We start from the raw sequence: 21,426 nt of genomic DNA, 5'->3' as shown, positions 1-21,426 counted from the left end.
ATACTTTGTACACCTCAATTCCAAGTTCTATTGACATGTCTGATGGATATTTTAAGCCCCCTCGATTTAGGAAATTCAGATATCTTACTCCTGGAGGTAATTCATAAATAAGATCTGAATCTGTCAGAAGATAAGATTCGCATAAATCACACTGCTGTTTGATACTCATAATTGATTTATTTTTTAATTATTATTATTTTAATTTTTTTTTTTTGCTATTTGCTTTTCGTCGCACCAACACAGATAGGTCTTACGGTGAGGATGGGACAGGAAAGGTCTAGGAATGGGAAGGAAGCGGCCGTGGCTTTAATTAAGGTAGAGCCCCAGCATTTGCCTGGAGTGAAAATGGGAAACTACGGAAAACCATCTTCAGGGCTGCCGACAGTGGGGTTCGAACCCACTGTCCCGAATACTGGATACTGGCCGCAGTTAAGCGACTGCAGCTATCGAGCTCGGTGATACTCATAAATAAGACTTGCATTTTCAAATACAAAGAATAAGATAAGCCGTAGGTCTGATTACATAAAAATATAGGGCCTACCTAATGTTACCCATGTTTATGACATAATAAAAAAATTAACTCACCACCTGGACGAGACACACTTATTTCTCTCAGGATGTGATTTTCAGGAAAGTGCTTGATACACAGAACTATGTTGTGATTAACTATTAAATTCTCCCTGGGAATAGCCTTCTTCCATAACTTAACTCGTTCTTCATCAGAAGGAAACACTAATGCCGGAGTGTACTCTCCTTGTTTATAATTGGCTTTGCAGCCAGGCACACAGCAACTCTTAGGCATGGTGATTTCCCTCACTGATCATCTTAATTCAAGTATATACAATTCGTTGTTAATAGTAAAACACAGAATGCACTAACTCAATTAATTTTACATTATAAATATAACTGTACACAAATAAACTACAAAATTAAAACACTGAAGAACGATCTTCTTAACCTACAGCTTCACATAAATACACTCTCACACTAAGTTTTCTTCATTAATTAACGACTTTCCACTTAATAATGCAGTCGATGACGACTCATTCTCACACATATCTGAGTGAACACGCGGCCATCGTTAAAAATTTCAATAAAACTGCGAAAATCTATGTTTAACTCTACTAACTCATGTGCTAAACTTCCCCCTAACGATCAGCTGATTGCTTTCCCGCGCTCGTTACAGTACGGCCTGGACATCACGAAGGCAGTGGCTGAGTCCACCGGTATTTGAAGGTCCTCAAATACCCAGCTTCTCGTCAGTAGATTTACCGGCACGTCACGTAACAGAACTGCGGGTCAGAATTCTAGCGCCTCAGCGTCTCCGAAACCCGTAAGAAGTACTTAGTGGGGCGTAAAACGAATTATTATTATTATTATTATTATTATTATTATTATTATTATTATTATTATTATTATTATTATTATTACAGTCTATAATGAATGTTTGTGTATGCATGTACATTTAGTTTAAACTTTCTTCAGATGCAATTTTGTCACGCCTAACCATCCTCCTCTATTCTATCCTGATATCCTGTATATCAACGGAAATACAGAAATTTACTTAGGATAACTAGAGACCTGTTAGAAAAAATACCTATCCTTTATTTTTACTTAAATACAAACGATTCACTAAACGCTCATTTCGGGGTCTCGGGGTTGTATACAGCAAAGTTAAGTTGCTGTTTGCTTTACGTCGCACCGACACAGATAGGTCTTATGGCGACGATGGGGTAGGAAAGGCCTAGGAGTTGGAAGGAAGCGGCCGTGGCCTTAATTATGGTACAGCCCCGGCATTTGCCTGGTGTGAAAATGGGAAACCACGGAAAACCATCTTCAAGGCTGCCGACAGTGGGACTTGAACCCACTATCTCCCGATTACTGGATACTGGCCGCACTTAAGCGACTGCAGCTATCGAGCTCGGTAGTTAAGTTTGCCTATGTTCGGCTATTTTAATGCCTATTCGCCTTTCTTTTTTTTTTTTTTTTTTTTACGAAGTTAATATTGCATAGTATTGAACACAACCAAAGAGCTATTTTTAATTGTCGAAATTACGCGACGCACCCTCACTGCAAAAATGAGACTGCCCTGTTCTTGAAGGCCGTGTTGCATCGTTACGATTTGAAGGGATGGGGGGGTGATGTTGGCATTTAATCGGTTTTGTGTTGAACATTTAAATTATTTAAGATTATGAAATTTCATTTACATTTCTTATTTTTAAATTCTGCACTTGCTGGCGTTATGTCTTCTGGTATGGGCTAGAGCAATTTTATTACTTTCACTGATCTGTCTGTCTCATCGTTGGCTTTGACAACATGAAAGTGACTGAGATGTGACTATGCTAGTAATACCATTTCATACATAGTCAGGTCGTGTTACAAATGGTGTGAACAAGTCGCTTAAAGGGTCTGCTGGTGCTTGCATGTTAATGGGCTTGGTAGACAGGTACGTAAAAGCAACTTCTGGCTCGGTGAGGAAAGCATCGAGAAACTACGGTACCTCACTCCTCATTTCCCTAGAACACGTTTTCAGTGGACTATATATGATGGCTAATGGTGGAACTGTTGAGGATCCAACCAGCCTTCAGGCTGAGTCCTCAACCAACCAACCAACAAACAAACAAACAAACAAACAAACAAGCAAGCAAACAAACAAACAAACAAACAAACATACATACATACATACATACATACATACATACATACATACATACTGATTTATTAGAACAAGCTAAGATGTACAGTAAAATATCTGTTGACACCAAAAAGGAAATACATGTGATAGTGTAGATACTATTATTATTATTATTATTATTATTATTATTATTATTATTATTATTATTATTATTATTATTATTATTCTACCGCGTTTGCCACACCTGTGGGGTCGCGGGTGCGAGCTTGGAATTTTTTTTTGCTCGGGGCTTTACGTCGGACCGACACAGAGAGGTCTTATGGCGACGATAGGATAGGAAAGGCCTAGGAGTTGGAAGGAAGCGGCCGTGGCCTTAATTAAGGTACAGCCCCAGCATTTGCCTGGTGTGAAAATGGGAAACCACGGAAAACCACCTTCAGGGCTGCCGATAGTGGGATTCGAACCTACTATCTCCCGGATGCAAGCTCACAGCCGCGCGCCTCTACGCGCACGGCCAACTCGCCCGGTGAGCTTGGATTTGGCCCTATTTTACAACCGGATGCCCTTCCTGACGCCAACCTTATATGGAGGGATGTAATCACTACTGCGTGTTTCTGTGGTGTTTGGTAGTATGGTGTATTGTCCGAATATGAAAAGGACAGTGTTGAGACATACACAGATACCCAATCCCCGAGACAGAAGAATTAATCAGAAGCGGTTAAAATCCCCGACCCGATCAGGTATCGAACCCGGGACCCTCTGAACCGAAGGGCAGTACGCTCACCTTTCAGCCAACGATTCTGACATGTAGTACCATACTAATTTTCAAATAATTTAAATTTAAAATTACGTAGGCCTATAGTACTTATTTTTAATGCCCTTTTTGAAGTTTTTGGTACCTGTGATAGAACCTACTTTCAAGATTGTGTAGTGCCTAACGTGCGGTTTGTAGTGGACCTTACGTACATTGCCAGTCAGAGTCGTTCAGCCCCTTCCTTGCAGAAGCAATAAGGAATGGCATCAACTGTGCGTATGTCGTCCTACCACAGCGAAGCAGCTGGTTGTGTTGTGACAGGAAGGAAATAGAACACAACCGCGAATGAGTTCGTAACCCCGCAGAAGTTTATGATGTCACTCTCTAAGATAGTTTATTACTCAGAAGTCAAAGATTCAAGGCGACAATGCTATTTATGAGTGTGCCTCTCAGTTCAGCGGCACAAAACATTCTAAACGTACTGATGTAATAAAAGAGCTAGTGGGCGGAGGAAGCGGTCGTCTAACTCGACCAGCGTACAACCACGGAACTTTGTGCTGGCTTGCTTGAGTTAAGATGCTGTTCCAGATAAGAGCCCCGGAACGTCTTGGCATTCATCACACTCCTGAATTTATGTGTGTTGATTCCTGAAAATCAAGAAAGCTCGTCATGACTGTTAATATCGCGATCATAGCCGCAGGATCTTTAGTTTTACGTAGCCAGTCGTCTTCTTATTTTTATTACAATTTTTACAATTTGCTTTACGTCACACCGACACATATATGTTATTATGGTGACGATAGCATAGGAAAGGGCTAGGAGTGGGAAGGGAGCTATTTGCTTTACGTAGCACCAACACAGACAGGTCTTATGGCGACGATGGGTTAAGGGAAGGCCTAGGAGTGGGAAGGAAGCGGCCGTGGCCGTAATTAAGGTATAGCCCCAGCCTTTGCCTGGTGTGAAGATGGGAAACCACGGAAAACCATCTTCAGGGCTGCCGACAGTCAGATTCGAACCTACTATATCCCGGATGCAAGCTCATAGCTGCGCGACTCTAATCGCACGGCCAACTCGCCCGGTACGGGGGGGGTGGGCAATGAAGCGGTGTGAAAATAGGAAACCACGGAAATCATCTTCACGGCTGACCAAAGTGGGGTTCGAACCCACTACTCCCTAATACTTGAAACACTTACGCGACTGCAGCTATTCTTATTCAGGTCCTGTCTCGTCACATAAGGTTAGCGACCAAGGCCGTACCCACGGGGGAGGTTAGATGGGTTCAAACCCCCTCCGAAATAAAAGTAAACTTGACAAATTTAAACAGCATATAAGGGTTTTGAAATAGCCTACAATAAATTAGAAACCTCATAAAAACAAGCATTTGCAATCTGTGTCATCTTTAAATGTTTCTCTATGAAAATAGTTACCGGTAACAAATTTACTGAAAACATAAATGGAAAAATTAATTTTGATGAGATACACGGATTGTTATTTTTATGTTCTTTATTCATTTTGCACCATAAAATCGATTTCAATAAACATATATAAATATTTTCATGTTATCGATCCGCTAGAAGACTTTCTTTAAAATGAATTAAAACTCTAAATATTTTTAATACTTAGGCCTATAGTGAAACATATTGTTACCTCCATTTTTAAACAAATCTTTGTGTCGCACTGCACGCACGTGTTAAAGCGTGTTCTGCCCACCAGACAGCTATGACTTTACCTTTCTACCAGTAGTGGCGATTGGGATTTAGGAGTTGGGGGAGGGGGAATGTACAGACAAGAAAGAAAACGTACCCGGGTTTGTGGGATTTAGCGGGCGAGGGGGGAGGGGTGGTTATATACATAAACATTAAATAAAAAAGCTACAAAGTGGTAAGTTGTTCGCTGCTCTCTGAGCGAATCTCGACAGAGAGATAAAAGTGGTCACTTTTCCAACTTTAAGTGCGGTAATAATACTTTTTTTTAAATACTTTCTCCAAAGGAACAGTTACATACTGTATGTAATGCAATTAAATGGAAGTACGACATGATTATACAATTAGAAAGTTATTTAGTACTGGACTACATTTTAAGAAACTAACAGACACTAAAGAGACGGTCGTGATTTTGAGATCCGGAACCCGATATTGTACGCCTGTAATTAGTTGTAAATGGCAGGCAGCTAAGTATACCAATCAATCACCACTGATCTGCATTTAGGGCAGTCGCCCAGGTGGCAGATTCCCTGTCTGTTGTTTTCCTAGTCTTTTCTTAAATAATTGCAAAAAATTTGGATATGTATTCAACATCTCCCTTGGTAAATTATTCCAACCCCTAACTCCCCTTTCTATAAACGAATATTTGCCCCCATTTTTCCTCTTGAATTCCAGCTTTATCTTCAAATTCTGATCTTTCCTACTTTTAAAAACACTACTCAAACCGTTCGTCTACTAATGTCATTCCACGCCATCTCTCCACTGACAGCTCGGAACATACCACTCATAGTCTCCTTTCTCCTTCGTACACATGAAGCCTACAGTGAAGGCACTGCAGTTTTAAATTTTATTGGGGTCTTACCAGAGACTTACATCTCTACATCCTTACTACTTTACCTTTACTTTATATCCTTGACCCACTGAAGGAGCTAAATATCCCCACCGGTGACTGGGGGATAGAATCAGTATATAGTAATTGCAGATTCTCTGTCTGTCGTAAGAGGTGACTCAAAGTAGTAACTCCTCCCCTCAAGGGCTCTTAACTTGTGAACGTTGTTTAGCGACCAATGGGCTCCTACGTAAGTCCGACATTCCTTCCTCTTAGTTGTGCCAGGCTCTCCACTTTCATCTTTCCTGTCAGACCTCTCTTAGTCAACTTTTGATGTCTTCCGACCCTGGCGGTATTAGGTGCATGAGCCCTAGGAAGTATTTCAGTTTCACATCTTTCGTGGCCTTTCCTTTACATTTGTCGATACCGGTACCTTCTTTCTTCGAAGGTATGGACCTCCTCTTCTTTTTTCTTTTCTTTCTTTTTTCCTATTTGTTTTACGTCACACCGACTTAGACTTATCTTATGGTAATGATAGGATAGGACCTGAATGGCGTCAACTCAAAATGCCTACACACGTTAGCTGAGCATTATTATTATTATTAAATTATTTTTAAATTTTTATTATTTATTGTTAACAGTGTGCTGTTCTTCGGCTTCCGGGCATAGGTATTTGATGCAAAGAACTTAAATGTATTCAGAATGAATGAAAAATCATCGACTATGGTTTTGACACTAGGAGACAGTGGGACATCTGCTATTTAACACGTGCGATTTGCCTTATTAATAGTCGTGTTAAGCTGAAATATTTATCGTTTATCAAATATTATGTATTTAATGATTCACTTATCATACCACATGAAGCCTACAGTGAAGGCACTGCAATTTTAAATTTTAATGGCGCCCTTTTCCCATAAAGATTATTTCATATTTTGATTGTTTTCAGGTTGCAGTCATGAAGCTAGCAGTATGGCTGGCTGTCCTGGCATCTACTTTGAGCTTAACGACAGGCTATAGGTGTCCTCGAGAGCCCAGAGAAGAACACTCTCTGGTGCTGAAGAACCCTGGAGATAATGGATTCCGCATCCAAGTCAGCGGAGAACCAGAACAGTACGTCCCAGAGTCTGTTTACACGTGTGAGTATACCGGCCATTTATGAACTAAAATACCACTGTAAATTATGTCCTAATTGAATTAGTTTCCCAGGTTTGGAAGGTCCTGTAAATAGCTTCATGCCTTACTTCTAATGCTATAAATCTCGATTTTGATCCCCGCCCTTATTAGGGAAGGCTAGGTAGTTCACTGTTCCAGCCTGAAGAAGAGCCAAGAGGAACACTTCGCGACATATCCAATCCCAGTGGACTATGATTATGAACAGGGCGTGGATTTCGATGACCTAATGCATACCCAAAAATGAAAATGACGTAAAAATCCTCAAAGATGGCTTAAAACAGTGAGAAAATTACCCAAAAATATGAAGGAAAATAACATTTACCCAAAATGGTAAATAGGCCTATATGCATGTATTCATATTACCTTTAACTCCTAATGAATACAATTAGTAAATGTCATCAAATAATAATAGTATTGAATGTAGAAACACCTGAGAGAATAGAATTTCAGTCCTTTTTTATAATGCAATTTTTACAAGCAAAATAGCTGAGCACCTACGTCATCCACTGATACCGTGGATACCGCGTGTTTGTCGCGACCCCACATATTTCTGAATGGTACATCTTTTATTTGCTGCCCCTTTCACTTCACATATTTTTCAGAAAGGTATCCTGTAGAACTCGCCGAACTGTGAAATATTTTCCTTCAGTGGACAGCTAAAATTGTATTTTTGGCATTCTAATACTTGAAGTGAATCACACACAAATAAATAGAACTCGCACCGTGTAAAACAAAACTAACAAGCACGTATATGCATTTCAACAACCTGACTTACATGTGAATTTGTACCTACTACAGTCTACTCTCATCGCACGCCCTTCCACAATAGAGGAGGCAATGTCTTATCGCTCTTTATAGGGAAGTGAATTTCCAAAGAGTTCGGATAAGGGTTGTAGAAAGTGACTTTATTTCACAGTTCTTGAACTGCTGAACCTTTTGATATATGAGTATTTTCGTTGTTTTTGTTTTTTTGTTTTTTTGCCAGTGGCTTTACGTCGCACCGACACAGATAGGTGTTATGGCGACGATGGGATAGGAAAGGTCTAGGAGTTGAAAGGAAGCTGCCTTGGCCTTAATTAAGGTACAGCCCCAGCTTTTCCTGGTGTGAAAATGGGAAACCACGGAAAACCATTTTCAGGGCTGCCGACAGTGGGATTCGAACTCACTATCTCCCGGATACAAGCTCACAGCCGCGCGCCTCTAACCGCACGGCCAACTCGCCCGGTAGTATTTTCGTTTATTGAAAGCTCGGATAATATTCAGATATGATAATTGTCTGTGTCTGTTAGGTCATCAGCCCAGAGGCTGGTTGGATCCTCAAATAGCACCACCAAAGGTTATGCGGTTATAAGGAAACCGCAAAAACCAATGGCAGCACCAAAATGAGGCGTACTAGGCAGGACGAGGAGTGAGGTAGTTTGCCATTGCTTTCCTCACTGGGTCAGAAAGTGCTATTGCAGCACGACTGACCCTATGAGCAACACCTTTCATAACACTCATGCACTAGTCGTGCTCTGAATGTCATTACTCAGCACCACCCATACCCCAGCAGCTTCCATATTGTCACAGCCATGGATGAGACTGGGACTTCGGTGGAAGCTACACTTTACTCTGGCCCGTGCCAAGAGATGGATACAAAAGTACTGTATCCATCACGAAATGGCAGCAGGCCTATGATGATTATTCAACCTAAATGCATAAGAATGACTCAATAATAGCGGAGCATAAAGAAAAATGACTTAAAATAACAATTTCACCTAAAAGAATAGCTTAAAATGACAAAATAATGAGGCAAAATTTTTAAAAACACCTAAAAGTAAAAACATGAATAAATACGCATTTCTGTCAATGGCCCATAATCAGAATTTATAAGTTAGTAATGTGTATGTTGCATCAGATAAAAGATGACACGTCACCAAAGTCCGGGTCCTACTATGAATGTTTGAAATGGCAACCTCATAAAGGGGCCAGTCTGGAGATAAAAATGGATATTTCGGTCATTTTGATGAAAACATAAGGATATGAAAACTTTTAGGTAACGACTCTGTAGTGAAAACTTTATCTAACTTTATTTACACTTTCCCAAATTGCCAATGTTACATATTGAATTACAATTTTGTTTTACGTAGCAGCAACACAGATTGCGACGATGGGATAGGAAAGGCCTAGGATTGGGAAGGAAGTGGCCGTGGCCTTAATTAAGGTACAGCCCCGGCATTTACCTGATGTGAAAATGGGAAACCACGGAAAACCATCTTCAGGTCTGGCGACAGTGGGGCTCGAACACACTATTTCCCGGATGTAAGCTCACAGCCGCGCGCCCCTAACCGCACGACCAACTCGCTAGGTCATATTGAATGATTTTTCTCCTCTAATATTCCTTTTAACTTTACAAAACTGTCATACTGTATGTATCATTGGTATTATAGCCACTAAGTTCGTGTACTGGCTGCATAGTGTGCCCGTGGTGCAGCATATCGCACAGGTGCCGTGACATACTCGAGACGTCCCAGCAAGAGTTCGTAGTTGCTTGCATGTAGGTAGACAGGAACTAGGGTCTCTGTTCTGAAAGGTAGTGGAATGCGAGAATGTCGCAGTATGAGTTACTGAGCAAACGTAAAGTTTCTGTCAAAAAAATGGACACATCTGCTAGCGAGACGTTTCAGATGATAAAGCAAGTATATGGTATGGTGCTGTGCTCAAGTCGCGCCAACGTTTTGCACAGGGGATAGACAGTTTGGAGGATGATGGCGTAGTGGGCGGCCACAAGGAGCAGCTGTAAACAAGGACAGCTACAAGGAGATTCTTCGCTATCTATGCGATTCAGTTCGTCGTAAGCATCCCGAACTGTGACGTAGGAAGAATTGGATGTTGCTACACGACATATTCCTGCAGATCGCTCTGTTCTTGTCTAAGAGGAACTGAAAATTTGTCTATACTTTCCATACTGTCCCGATCTTGCACTATGCGATTTATTTTCCCTGCTTGAAAGGAAAGCTCCTTCGACGTAGATTTCTTTCTTCTTTTTTTTTTTTTTTTTTGCTAGAGGCTTTACGTCGCACCGACACAGATAGGTCTTATGGCGACGATGGGATAGGAAAGGCCTAGGAGTTGGAAGGAAGCGGCCGTGGCCTTAATTAAGGTACAGCCCCAGCATTTGCCTGGTGTGAAAATGGGAAACCACGGAAAACCATTTTCAGGGCTGCCGATAGCGGTATTCGAACCTACTATCTCCCGGATGCAAGCTCACAGCCGCGCGCCTCTACGCGCACGGCCAACTCGCCCGGTGACGTAGATTTCATTCCACCGAAGGGATCACTGCTACAAGACAAGCGTACAGGATGTTTCATCTACATCCTTCAGTAATGTTTCCAACAACTATACCAACGTTGGCCGTCACCCGTAGCGGTCATTAGCGACTATATTGAGAACCTATGTGGAACTGTGTACGTGTGTACCATGTTGCGTGACTGCCTAACAACTACACCCTTCCAACAACGTGGTCAACTTGATGCACTAGGACCAGCATTATCATAATAATAATAATAATAATAATAATAATAATAATAATAATAATAATAATAATAATAATAATAAATAATAATAATAATAATAATAATAATAATCTTCTTCTTCTTCTTCGTTCCGTTCTGTTCCGCATTCACCTCCTCTAAGATTCTCTCGAGGTCGTTCTCATCTGCTCGGTTTTCGAGAACATGTGATAGCGTTTAGCTGCATCTTGAACATGTTTCCTCACTGGTTTGGGTCAAGTTGCTATTAGCTTATATTCGGAATATAGTGGGTTCGAACCCCTGAAGAAGACTTTCCATCGTTTTCCATTTTCACTTAAATTAAGGCCACAATCGCTTCTTTCGAGTCCTATCTCATCCTCGCCATAAGACCTCTTGGAACCATTAAGACGTGAAAGGAATAACGAACAGCAATGAACATCAATTGATCGATCAATCAATCAATCAATCATCATTGATCTGATGCCGATGGGGCAGATACCATATATTTTCTTAAATGATTACAAAGAACCTGGAAATGCTACTAACATTTCCTTTCATAAATTATTCCAGTCCCTAATTCCTTGCCCTGTGAATTAATATTTGTCCCAATTGACCTCTTGAATTCCAGCTTTATCTTCATATTATCTCTCCACTGACAGCTCAAAACATACCTCTTAGTCGAGCAGCTCGTTTCCTTACTCCCAAGTCTTCTCAACCCGAAGTCCGCAACATTTTCATAAGACCACTCTTTTTTTTTTTTTTTTTTTTGCTAGTTGTTTTACGTCGCACCGACACAGATAGGTCTTACGGCGACGATGGGACAGGAAAGGGCTAGGAGTGGGAAGGAAGCGGTCGTGGCCTTAATTAAGGTACAGCCCCAGCATTTGCCTGGTGTGAAAATGGGAAACCACGGAAAACCATTTTCAGGGCTGCCGACAGTGGGGTTCGAACCTACTATCTCCCGATTTTTTTTTTTTTTTTTTTTTTTTTTTACGTCGCTCAGAACAAATCGTGCTGCTTTACTTTGGATCTGTTCCAGTTCTTGTATCAAGTAGGTAATCCTGGTGTGGGTGCCATACACTGGAACCGTACTTTGAGGGCGAATCAGAAACTTCTACGCCCTCTCCTTTACATCCTCACTACAACATCTAAATATTCTCATAACAATATGAAGAGATCTGTAACTTTATTTTTTACAAGCTCGTTAATGTGATCACCCCAATGAAGATCATTCCTTTATTAACACCTAGGTACTTACAATGATCCCTGTGAGGTACCTTCACCCCATCAACCCAGTAATTAAAACTGAGAGGACTTCTCCTCTTGGTGAAACTCACAACCTGACTTTTCGTCCTCTTTATCAGCATACCATTGTCTGCTATCCATCTCGAAACATTGTCGAGGGCTTTTTTTGCAGTCGCTCACAATCCTGTAACTTATTTACTTCTCTATATAGTATAACATCTTACGCAAAATTCCTTACCCGTGATTCCAATACTTTACTCATACCATTTATATACATAAGAAAACTTAAAAGTCCATTAATACTGTCGTGTGGGACCGCATCTTAATAATAATAATAATTATTATTATTATTTTCTCAGTTCTATTTTCTAGAAATGTAGCCCCATTCTTTTGTATGGTCCAATAGTCCTCATGTTTGACAGTAGTCTCCCATGATCATCCCAATCAAAAACCTTGGATAGAACAATAGCGATACAGTCCATTTGACCTCCTTAATAAAAAATATGTGCTATATCTTGCTGGAATCCCTCAAGTTGAGTCTCAGTGGAATAACCATTCCTAAACATGAACAGTATTCTAGTAGACCAGTTATTAATTTCGCAGACTGTCTGATATGTCAGAACAAATGCTTTCCTGCAGCTTGCAAGCAACTGTTCTGGAATTATCCACTTTGTTTATCATTTGCACACTGGGGCTAATATAGTAACTCTCCATACATTTGGTATAGCTTCTTCATGCAAACAGTAATCAAATATGGCACTATATCCCAACCCATGGCCTTTAGTATTGTCCCCATATAGCCACCAAAATCTGGTGATGCCCCAACTAGCCAGCCACTCAGGCGTGTCCGGTCCTAACCCTCTATGAAAAATTCGAACTCACACCGCTATTTCAGATTTTGGGAACATATACTTCGATAAACAGACATTGTATAATGGGTGAAGCTATCTACTGAATAATGGGCAACAGTTGATTTAAAACAGATCCTAATTTATTCAAAATAAGCACATAAATAGCAAGGCAAATTAAACAAAACAACTTAAACATCCCTGGATTCAATAACTGTAAAACTCCTTGGGAATATAAACGTCCAAAGTCCTTTATATAATGAACACGAATATACCACATTACACTCGTGGATTTAATTCTTTAATGTTGACGCAAAACGAAAATGTGCTTGTATTTTATTTCTCGTTGAATGTCGTGAGTAGCTAAATTTCATGCCCACAAAACATTGTGGTGAAATCCTATCCGACCTCTACGTAAATATTTAAGGGATGACTAACGCTAACTCTAAAGCTTGGTAAAATGAATCGCAATAATCAATTACTTATGCACAAACAATATTATCAAATCACTTATATCATCCCTCACGTGGATTTCAATTTACCACGGACACACATTATTTACAACATAAAGTAAACACATGACGCACTCACAACACCCGTAAACATAATGTCAGTCTCACATACAAACCAAAATACATAATATTAACATTCAGCCATGAACACTGTTCGCGTGTCATTCATACCAACGATGGCTATCTCTGAAATGAACCTAGCATATGCCCTTCCCAGGGCATTTACCGAAAGCACTGTCTAACTCATTAAATAAAACTGTGGGTGATGAATGCGCATGGGCCTTCGTTTATGACAGTCCTTGGGATATTAACTATTTCGCTTCGCCCGACCACACTAGCCCTGGCGGCAATTCACACACTGGGAGATCACACACGCTCCCTAATCTCTATCTTGAGGAATTACACTTCTCAATCTCACTATTACCTTCCCAAGGCCTGTCGTGTCATTACAATGAAGACTCTATCCACGTCTAGTTAGACCATTCTATTAATACGACAACCTGTAAATATGAATTCTTCCTTCGACAACAGGAATAATTCCTTGAATTTACATCTTACTACCTGGCTCATTCCTAGATGCTGGAATTTAACACTCCTCAACACACATTTGCCGAACATTTCACTAATTTAATTTAACATTTTGAATTCTCTCGACGATTCTCCTCTTGATTAGGATCGAAGAATTGACAACATCCATGTAACAATCACATTCATTCTCTAGCATACGTAGAAAATCACACATATACACGCATGTCCTCATTCGTTTCAAAGCATGCATACTACTAGATTACACTAGGCCTGACATATTTGAGGCTTGTCTGCGCGTTTATTAAGAAAGCAAAACTGTCACTGAGTGAAATGTAATTTTTCACATTGATTTGACCCTTATTTACATTTTTATTTCCAAATGACATGCATTCTTACGTTAAGTTCCCTCACAAACAAGATGAAATGTGATGAAATGGGTCGATTCATTTACCACTTCTAGCTTTTACTCTTATGTTACTGGCTATTGCCTCTTTAGAAATACAAAATTCTACAAATTAAAACTACTATTTACAAATCCCTCTAAATATCTACGTAAAGTGCTACATGATTAAAATGGTATGTTTGCTACTCAGCCTTCAGGTCACTCCTTGCTTCGGATCGGACGGCCCCATCCTGTTTAAGCCATCATTGTAGTGGGCGTCGGATGTCCAGATCTCAGTTCCGTCTTCCCTGTGGTCCAGCTGCTGTTCTCCATTGTCGCGCCCTCGTCCTGGATAGGTGGCTCCTGAGGTTGCGTCTCCGGAATATCTCGTGCACTGCTGTCTTGTCGGTAGCCTAGTGACACTATAAAATTACGGTCACCTTATGAGCTATGTGTAACTGAGCTCCTGAGTTTGTGTGGCTACTATAGCATCCTAGAATTTGTAATGGTATTCAATGTAGGTGCTAACACTGTCTATCTCTCCCTCTGCTCACAGTTCATGGGTCTCCCCTCTCGTTCGCGCCGCGGTCGCCCGACAGAACATTTCCCGCACTGCCAATTAACACTGTTCTGTATTTCCGGGACACGATTTGGACTTCGACGTCGGTCAAGCCCCGTTAGTCACTTTATGCGGTGAACAATAGCCTTCCACCGTCGCGCATGTTCCAATGGACTCGATTGTAAAATAACTCTGATTAAAAATAACTGTTTCTCTGGTTATTATTTTCTTATAAGTTCAGATAACTGCGTTCCCGAACTTTGGTTCAGAGTGCCTAGACAACTCTCTGACACGAGGTAAAGTGATATCTAAATATTAATACGATATAACAGTGTCTCCATGCATCTGTCTGTAAATACGAACGTCACCAGTCAATAGGTAGAGTGTACCAGTGAGACGTTCAAAGTAACACGAACTCGCGTGCCGATTCACAAGTACAAGAGTATGACAATCTATGAACGAGAAATAAACTGTTCGACGACTGATGCTAAGACCGATAGTACGAAGAATTCTGATGTCGATACGACTACCACTGCGAAGACGATACCACTAAGGATTAAAGAGTGCCTTTCCAGGTGCTGCGCGGCTAAATTTATCAACTCGGTTTTCTCCCTCCAGTATATTCTTCATTTTGGTTTCTCTTGCCTTTAACCATTCCTACAGGGATAATTTACATGACGCTTTTTTCTCATTAGCTGGTTCGTTGTGATTCCTTGCACTGAATTCAATTCTTCCCCTGCTTGTGCGGGCTAGGGTTAGACTTTCTACTATTGTACGAGCTTGGTCATATTTTCTAGGCCTCCACTTTGTATTTTTGACGTTAGTTCAGATCTGTTGTGAATGTATCACTTGGGCTCAATTGCGTTACTTTTCAATTGTTTTTATGACACTTCCGTCACACTACTTTTAACCGTGAAGCTGGATATCGAGTGTATTGTTTCCTCCTGGTCTATTGTCTTTCCTCGCTCCCAACCCGCCTGTTGTTCTTCCCGGTCAGTCCTCGGGAGAATTTATGGCCGGGTTGGCATTTTAACCTCTCGTCGAAAACACTTGCACGTCAACCCAGGGTTCTTTCTCTGTTCGCTGTATAAGATTTATTTTCTTGTCCATTCTTTAGAGAATAAATATAATTGATGCCAGGATACGCTTTCAATGAGCTCGTATGAAAACGGGCGCAGTATGTCCCCAAAAATCTTATCAATCTAAGCTGCTTGTCCAGCTTTCAGCTTTTTAATCATTTCGTAAATGTCTTTATCATCATAGGTAGCTTTTCAATATGTCGTCAGTATTAGACACCTCGTCAACTTGAACACTATACTTATATCCAACTACCTTTACATACTGCTGAGTGAATACTTCTGCCTTCCTCATATATACTCTTCCTTTGTTCAATAATTTTTGGTACGTTCATTCTTTAGATAGACCTAATATTTCCGGAGATATTTGGAAGTTTGTGAAAATCGCGAATAGGCCTATCTGTTATTTTTCCTTGTAAAGTAATAACGCGTGAAAATAATATTTTACAGAACTTTTAATATGTATAGTGTTTCGATACGGCTAATATTACATGAGAAACTTGACACTTCCTGCTGTTTGGTCTCCTCAATATTGCGATATTCTAGCCTGTGTAAAATGGGAAGTTGTGTCCGTTGCGGTCGCTTTTATGAAGTACAAGTATTTTGGTCTGGCGCAAGTGATGTTTAAAGCAGTGAAATTTTGCGCAGAGTGCAACGCATTCAATGGGTGGGATAACGCGACAGCGTACCCACAGTGCATAACAGTCTTGTTTGTACACCAACTTATTGCAACGAAATAACTGTTAAACTTTTGTATACAAGTATTGTGTTGTATTTTATTGCCTATATCGTAATAGATACACTAATAAACAATGCAAATAATAAAAAAGTATTGATAGATAGCCATGACGTGCAGCTCTCAGGATACTGTTGCTAGGTAATATCGCGTCACACATTCTCTTACATGACACTTTTTCATTACACAAATTTTCAGATGACCGCCAGCCACATTTACTGTATGTCAAAAGGTGAAGAATCGATCACTCGAAGAATGAGTGTGTCGGAAATGAAGTGATGATTTCAACCTAGAATCGAATGCCTTACCATCGCCGAGGTGGAAGGAAATGAAACAGCATGGTCTACTAAGTCCTAAACCTTTAAAAACTGATCAACAAGAGTGTACTGACTGACTTGTTAGTTGTGGTGTGACCGAGCTCGATAGCTGCAGTCGCTTAAGTGCGGCCAGTATCCAGTATTCGGGAGATAGTAGGTTCGAACCCCACTGTCGGCAGCCCTAAAAATGGTTTTCCGTGGTTTTCCATTTTCACACCAGGCAAATGCTGGGGCTGTACCTTAATTAAGGCCACGGCCGCCTCCTTCCCACTCCTAGCCCTTTCCTGTCCCATCGTCGCCATAAGACCTATCTGTGTCGGTGCGACGTAAAGCAACTAGTTGTGGTGTGCTGTATCTCTCTTGCTTTCACTCTTCTTCGCTAGAGCACTCAATAGCTAGTATCTAATACATTACCATATTTTCAATTGTCTATTTATTTTAAATAACAGTGCCTAGTTTTCATGCTGTGTCTGCCTATTTTAACCATTTTTAGCGCCTAAGCACCCGGGGTCTGAAATAATAATAATAATAATAATAATAATAATAATAATAATAATAATAATAATAATAATAATAATAATAATAATAATAATAATAATAATAATAACTATTCGGGTAAGGAGGAAATGCCTGCCCGCAACCGGAGAACATCTTGAGGCCCTCCAGGGCTAACAACCTTGGTTGTATTCAGAATGAGCAATTTGCTCCAAGCTAAGCTAAAGCTTCTCAAGCATGATGGTAAAACAAAGACATGAAGTTAATACCCCAGGTGGCAACTTTTCGAAGAAATCCACCGTCGCCGACAAGCGACGCATGCATCCCGTTCGGATCCTGGGGCCGGGGGGGGGGGGGGGTGGGTGTGATGCAACATCATGCTAAAGACGAGTCGGAGCGTCTTGGAAATCCTGAACAGTCATGAAAACTGAAACCCATATCTAAGAATTTTTTGGCAACGTTCAACATAAACAGTCTAATACAAACTGGTAAGATGAAACAGCTGACCAATGCCCTCCACGAAAATAAAATCGCTGTAATGGCTCTGCAAGAAACTCGCTTCACTGACGAAGATACGTTTGAGTCTGAAGGGTATCGGTTCTTCAAGAGCAAATCCCATAAGAGAGTAATGAAAAACACCCCTATCTTCGGTACAGCTTTTGCTGCCAACACCAGAATCCTTAGGTCAGTCTCAAATTTTGAAGCTGTTAATGATAGGTTATGCCTGCTATCCCTGCGTTGTGCAAATAAAACATATACGCTAGCCAATGCGCATGCTCCAACTAATGAACAAAACAAAAAAGACCTGGAAGGCACAGATAGATTCTGGAACGTCCTGGATGCCAGATTAGCGAAAATCCCGAAACACCACGTCAAGATCCTAATGGGTGATTTTAATGCACAGGTAGGACGTGAACGGAAACACAGAAAAGTAGTTGGGCTCTACCCAGCCCACAAAAGAACCAACAAGAATGGAGAACGCCTCGTTGAACTATGTGATAACCACAACCTCCAACTGATGTCAACACACTTTCGTCACTTACCAAGAAAACAGATGACATGGAGATGCCCAAACAAAACAATAGGAGAATTCCAAATAGACCATGTTGCAATATCTCGAAGATACAGTCCAGAAATCATGAACGTTACCGTAAAAAAGGGAATAAACATAGACTGAGATCACTACGTATCAGTAATCGAGTTTCGGCCAATCCCTCTCAACAAAAATAAAAACGAACCTACCATAATTCGCTTTGACACAAAAAAGCTCAGAGAAAGAGAGAATGAATTCAAAGAACTTGCCCAACCAGTGCAAAAAGACTTCAACAGCACGAGAAAGCAGATTATACAAGCTGCTAAAAGAGTGGCCGAAATCAAGAAGAGGAAGAAGCACACGTGGTGGAACGATAACTGCGAGAAGACCTTAGGGGATCGTCTGAATGCCTGGAAAAAGTATTGCACCTCGAAAAAGGAAGAAGATTGGAAGATGTACAAAACACAACAAGCACAAACAGCAAAAATAATACGCAGTGAGAAACGCAAGTATGAAAAGGAACTACTGGACAAGATTGAGCAAGACTTTCATAGAAGTGAGACCCGTGAATACTTCAGAAATTTTAAAAAGAAGGTACAAGGATACAAGGCACTTTCCCTTTGCTTTCGAAGGAAAGATGGAACTTTTGCAACATCAAATGAAGAAACCTGCGAAATCTTAGCTAAGTATTTTAACGGCCTTCTAAACTGTGAAAAACCAGCCAACCCCATCAAGGTGAGCCAAAACCTGCCATCTTCTCCACCAAATCGCGATAAAATCAAACCCCACATAAAGAGACTGAAAAATAACAAGGCTCCTGGTGAAGACTTTATGATTGCGGAACTGTGGAAACATGCCCCGGAAGAAGCAAGAAAGGAAATATAAGAGATGTGAACAATTACCGTGGAATTTCGCTTCTGTCAGTAGCCTACAAGATCCTGTCACTATCCATTCTTGAAAGACTAGAACAGCAAGTTGAACACAAACTCGGGGAATACCAAGCAGGTTATCAACATCAATGTTACATCTCTTCAAATTAGCCTTGATTACATCTTTAAATCGCTTCCTCTGACCGCCTACACAGCGTTTACCTACTGATAGCTCAGAGTAAAACACTTGTTTGGGAATGCGATTATTGGGCATGCGAACTACGTGGCCTGTCCATCGTAGCTGGCGTCTTAAAACCATCAATTCTATACTGGTGGTGTGTGCCTCTTCAAGAACGCTGATATTTGTGCGCCTGTCTTGCCAAGTTATTTGCAGTATTCTCCTCAAGCAACGTTGATGATACTGTTCCAGCTTCTTAAGGTGTCGACTGTAGCATGTCCAGGATTCAGATCCGTAGAGTAAGGTTGGAACTACAACAGAATTGTACACAAGAATCTTTGTTGTGATATTGACATCGTGATTGTCAAAAACTCGAGATCTTAACTTAGCAAAGGATGCTCCTGCACGGTTAATTCTGTGTTGGATTTCTGAATCTATATTTGCGCTTGATGAGAGGGTGCTGCCAAGGTATGGGAAGGTGTTTACAACTTGAAGGCTCACTCCATCAATTGTGACATTGATATCTCTTTGACCTTCCCCAGGGGCTGGTTGGTATAGGATCTGTGTTTTGCTGGTATTCAGTTTCAGTCCGATCTTGTTGTACGCATCAGAGAAAGCATTCAGGATTCTCACAAGCTCTTCTTGTGTCTGAGCTACGACAGCATTATCATCAGCGTACTGTAATTCAACTAATGCTGCAGACGATGTCCGAGTTCCTGCCTTTAAACGGCTCACATTAAAAAGTTTACCATCCATCCTGTAAGTTATATGAATTCCTGGAGGGAGATCATCTCTGACAAGTTCCATGACAGTGGCAACATACAAGGAAAACAAAGTGGGGGCTATCACACAGCCTTGCTTAACACCGGTATTGATATGGAATGGCTCTCCAATAGAGCTGTTGCCAATGACAGCTGCCATCATATCAGTGTAGAGCAATTTCAAGATGGCAATAAATTTCTGCGGAAAGCCATATAGAGATAAAATTTTCCACAAAGCTTCTCGGTTCACAGAGTCAAATGCCTTAGTAAGATCAATAAAGGCAATATAAAGAGGTCTATTTTGTTCTCTACATTTTTCCTGGAGTTGACGAGCTGTGAATATCATATCTGTGGTTCCTCTAGAAGGCCTGAAGCCACACTGACTCTCTGGAAGTATTTTCTCCACCAGGGGTACAATACGATTTGCCAAGATTCGAGCAATAAGCTTTCCCAGGCACGACAGTAAGGATATTCCCCGATAGTTACTGCAGTTTGTTCGATCCCCTTTCTTAAATATGGGAACTACCAGACTGTCTCTGAAATCAGGAGGCATTTCTTCTGTGCTCCAAATTTTGACAGTCAGTTCATGTATGTGTCTTACTAGTTCCTCACCACCTTCTTTGAGAGCTTCCACTGGTATACCATCCGGACCAGAGGCTTTGTGACGCTTTGCTTGATTGACAGCATGCTTAACTTCATCTAATGTTGGTGGGGAGCCAAGTTCATCATTGATGGGAGCTTGTTTTAATATATCATACACCTGTTCATCAATAATCGAATCCTGGTTCAAGAGGTCTTCAAAATGCTCTTTCCACCTATTCATGATGGAGTGCTGATCTTTTAAAAGTATACTTTTATCGCTGGAACAAAGAGGATTCCTCCCATAGGTGGTGGGACCATAAACTGCTTTTGTCGCTTGGAAGAACTGTCGTGAATCTTTATCTGCTAGATATTCCAACTCTTTTGCCTTTGCTGTCCACCATGCATTCTTGAGCTCACGGGTTTTTCTTTGGACATTTGCTTTGGCAATATTTACGGCTTGTTTCTTAGAGTGGGAGTTCATGTCCCTTCGCCATGCTTGCAAGGCTTTTCTCTTCTGTGAGATCAATGCTTCAATTTCTTCATCATTTTCATCAAACCAGTCCTGATGTTTTTTGGTCTTATATCCTACTGTTTCTTTGCAAGCATCTTGAATAGTGGTCTTCAGACTCTCCCAGTGTTGCGTTACATCAGGTTGATATTCCTTCGGCAAAGTCCGATGAAGGAGCTCTCTGTATTTTG

The 21,426-nt window shown here is 40.8% G+C and overlaps 1 protein-coding gene across 1 annotated transcript in view; it reads left to right on the top strand.

The window, feature by feature from the left end:
• fat-spondin (extracellular matrix protein f-spondin) overlaps positions 1–21,426 on the top strand; it is a 149,642-nt gene that overhangs the window by 26,386 nt on the left and 101,830 nt on the right. The window contains exon 2 of the mRNA XM_067145619.2: positions 6,868–7,057. Within this exon, the coding sequence (XP_067001720.2) occupies positions 6,877–7,057 (181 nt within the window). The 5' untranslated portion in view covers positions 6,868–6,876. The remainder of the gene's footprint in view (positions 1–6,867; positions 7,058–21,426) is intronic.

Source organism: Anabrus simplex, chromosome 4 (assembly GCF_040414725.1).
Source record: "Anabrus simplex isolate iqAnaSimp1 chromosome 4, ASM4041472v1, whole genome shotgun sequence".
Lineage (NCBI taxonomy): Eukaryota > Metazoa > Arthropoda > Insecta > Orthoptera > Tettigoniidae > Anabrus > Anabrus simplex.
Note: the sequence above shows the minus strand (reverse complement) of the source record. Positions and strands in the feature narration are given on the sequence as shown.